The following is a 2,891-nucleotide window of genomic DNA, read 5'->3' as shown; positions in this document are numbered from 1 at the left end:
CCCTGTTGAGGCTCCGACTAGCTGCACTCCTTCGAAATTGCAGACTTACAAGGATTGGTGTGACCATGACTTGCGAGCTAAGTGTTATATGCAGAATTGTATGAATGATGAGCTGCAGAGACATTTTGAGGATGCAAAAGTGTTCTTGACATTCATTTGCATCTCAAGGAGCTCTTTGGTGAGCAGACTCGACATCTTAGGCATGCTACCGTCAAGGAGCTAATCATTTTACGCATGCGAGATGGGGCTTCGGTCCATGAGCATGGCCTTAAGATGATTGGGCTCGTGGATAAACTCGTTGGCATGTCGCGCATATGCGCGCGGCGCAACAGTCAGACTTAAATAGGGTTCTCGTGGATTTTAAAGGGGATTCCGAAAAGAAAATATTCTAGGGCAGCCGACATATCATTTGAAAAAGTTAGAGCACGGGACGCGAAGAACAGAGATAGAAGACGCTGAATCCGGACACGGAGAAGCACTTTCATCTCTCCTAAACACGTTCCTAATTCGGTTCTTTACTTTTACGTTTTTAATGATTAAAAACAGGTTTTGTATTGATTTAAATTCGAGTATGAACTAATTCCATTTTCTAGAGATTGATGTAGTCTTGGGCTACCCTATGTTATTGACGTTTTGACTTTTCATTTAATCAATTTACCGTGTTTATTAATGATTTCTTATCATTAATGCTTTTGAATTACTGGCCATTATGCTAAGTTCATCAAGGATGTGATGTCCAAGAAGAGGAAACTTCAAAAATTTGAAACCGTGAAGCTAACCGAAGAGTGTAGTGCCATACTCCAAAGAAAACTACCACAGAAACTCAAAGATCCAAGGAGTTTCACTATTCCCTGTGTTATTGGTGGTTCTAGAGTAAATAGAGCTTTATGTGATTTGGGTGCTAGTATAAATTTAATGCATTTTTCTATTTACAGGACTTTGCCTATCCACGAGGGATAGTAGAGGATGTGTTGGTAAAGGTAGACAAATTCATATTTCCTGCTTATTTTGTCATCTTAGATATGGAAGAAGACCAGGAAACTCCGCTTATCTTTGGAAGGCCATTTTTGGCCACCGGGAAAGCTTTGATTGATGTGCACAAGGGCGAGCTCACATTGAGAGTAGGTGGAGAAGAAGTCTTGTTCAACATCTACGACACCATCAAAGGACCAAATGAGGTAAGTACTTGTAATAGAATTGATATAATTGATTCATGTGTATCTCATGTTGGTGCAGGTAGGATGACGAAAGACTCTTTAGAGAGATGCTTGTTGGAGTCAGTTTCCAGAGTTGATGAAGAGGACTGGGATGTGCGAGAGGATTTACTTGCTCTCAATACGCTAACTAAAGAAAAGATTAATGCCCAACTTGAAGAGTTACTTGAAGATGCAAGTAAAGAGGTACCAAAAGCATCCCCTGTCTTAAAGGATTTACCGAGTCACTTGTGCTATGCATTCCTAGATGAGAGTTCGTCCTATCCGGTAATCATCTCTTCTGCTCTTACTATTGAAGAAAAGGATAAGTTGTTGAGAGTGTTGAGAGAATTTAAATCTGCGTTGGGATGGACAATTGTTGATATAAAGGGGATTAGCCCTACTGTTTGTATGCATAAAATATTGATGCAGGAGTCATATTCCTCCTATGTTGATTATCAGAGGAGGCTTAATCCAGCCATGAAAGAGGTTGTGAGGGCTGAGTTATTAAAATTGTTAAATGCTGGTGTTATTTATGCTATATCTGACAGTTCTTGGGTTTCACAAGTACAAGTAGTGACTAAGAAGGGGGAATATGAGAATAACGAATTGATTTCAACTCGTCCAGTGACTGGGTGGCGAGTGTGTATAGACTATAGGAAATTGAATGATGCGACTAGGAAAGATCACTTCACTCTTCCCTTTATTGATTCCATTACCTTCACTTGCCCCTACGGTACATTTGCTTTCAGGAGAATGCCATTTGGTCTCTGCAATGCACCTGCTACTTTTCAGAGGTGTATGATGGCCATATTTTCTGACATGGTCGAGGAAATAATGGAAGTTTTTATGGATGATATCTCTGTGTTTGGTTCATCATTTGATCATTGTTTGCAGAATCTAACGCTTGTTTGCAGAGATGTCGGGAGAAGAATCTAGTGTTGAATTGGGAAAAATGTAACTTCATGGTCTGAGAAGGTATCGTGCTTGGGCATAAAATTTCGGCTAAAGGAATAGAAGTGGACAGAGCCAAAGTTGTGGCAATTGAAAATCTCCCACCGCCGAAGAATGTAAAAGGGATCCAAAGTTTCTTGGGACATGCCGGGTTCTATCGTCGTTATATTAAAGATTTATCTAAAATTACTAGACCTTTATGTAATTTGTTAGAGAAAGATTCTACATTTATTTTTGACGATGATTGCTTGCAGGCGTTTAACAGGATCAAGACAGCACTGATTTTTGCACCCATCATGATAGTGCCTGATTGGAAGGAGCCCTTTGAGCTCATGTGCGACGCTAGTGACTATGCTTTGGGAGCAGCATTGGGACAAAGACGAGACAAGATGTTCAAAGCTATTTACTATGCAAGTCGCACACTCAACGCAGCCCAACAGAATTACACAACTACTGAGAAAGGAATGCTATCAGTGGTGTTTGCATTCGACAAGTTCAGAACATATCTCATTGGCACCAAGGCAACTGTTTTCACTGACCATGCAGCTCTTCGTTACTTGTTTGCCAAAAAAGACGCCAAGCCCAGGTTGATACGATGGATACTCCTACTCAAGAATTTGACTTTGAAGTCAAAGACAAGAAATATTGTGAGAACAAGGTGCAGATCACTTGTCACGCCTAGAGCTGGAAGAAAGAACTGAAGGTGGAGTGATCAATGAGTCGTTCCCAGACGAACAACTCTTC

At 40.7% G+C, this 2,891-nt stretch overlaps 1 protein-coding gene across 1 annotated transcript; it reads left to right on the top strand.

The window, feature by feature from the left end:
- Positions 1 to 732: 732 nt before the first annotated feature.
- LOC142537573 (uncharacterized) lies at positions 733 to 1,245 on the top strand. The gene is made up of 3 exons (XM_075643079.1): positions 733 to 873; positions 936 to 1,178; positions 1,237 to 1,245. The coding sequence occupies exons 1-3, from the start codon at positions 733 to 735 to the stop codon at positions 1,243 to 1,245; spliced, it is 393 nt and encodes a 130-aa protein (XP_075499194.1).
- The last annotated feature ends 1,646 nt before the right edge of the window (positions 1,246 to 2,891 follow it).

The sequence above is a fragment of the Primulina tabacum genome, chromosome 2 (assembly GCF_025594145.1).
Source record: "Primulina tabacum isolate GXHZ01 chromosome 2, ASM2559414v2, whole genome shotgun sequence".
In the NCBI taxonomy this organism is placed as follows: Eukaryota; Viridiplantae; Streptophyta; class Magnoliopsida; order Lamiales; family Gesneriaceae; genus Primulina; species Primulina tabacum.
The sequence above is the reverse complement of the archived record's forward strand: the minus strand, read 5'-3'. Positions and strand labels throughout refer to the sequence as shown.

Excerpts from the sequence above, each read along its gene's own strand:
- LOC142537573 (XM_075643079.1), top strand. The coding sequence starts at position 733 with ATGTCCAAGAAGAGGAAACTTCAAAAATTTGAAACCGTGAAGCTAACC. Across the intron at positions 874-935 it reads GTGTTATTGGTGGTTCTAGA|GACTTTGCCTATCCACGAGG; the intron begins GTAAATAGAGCT and ends TTCTATTTACAG.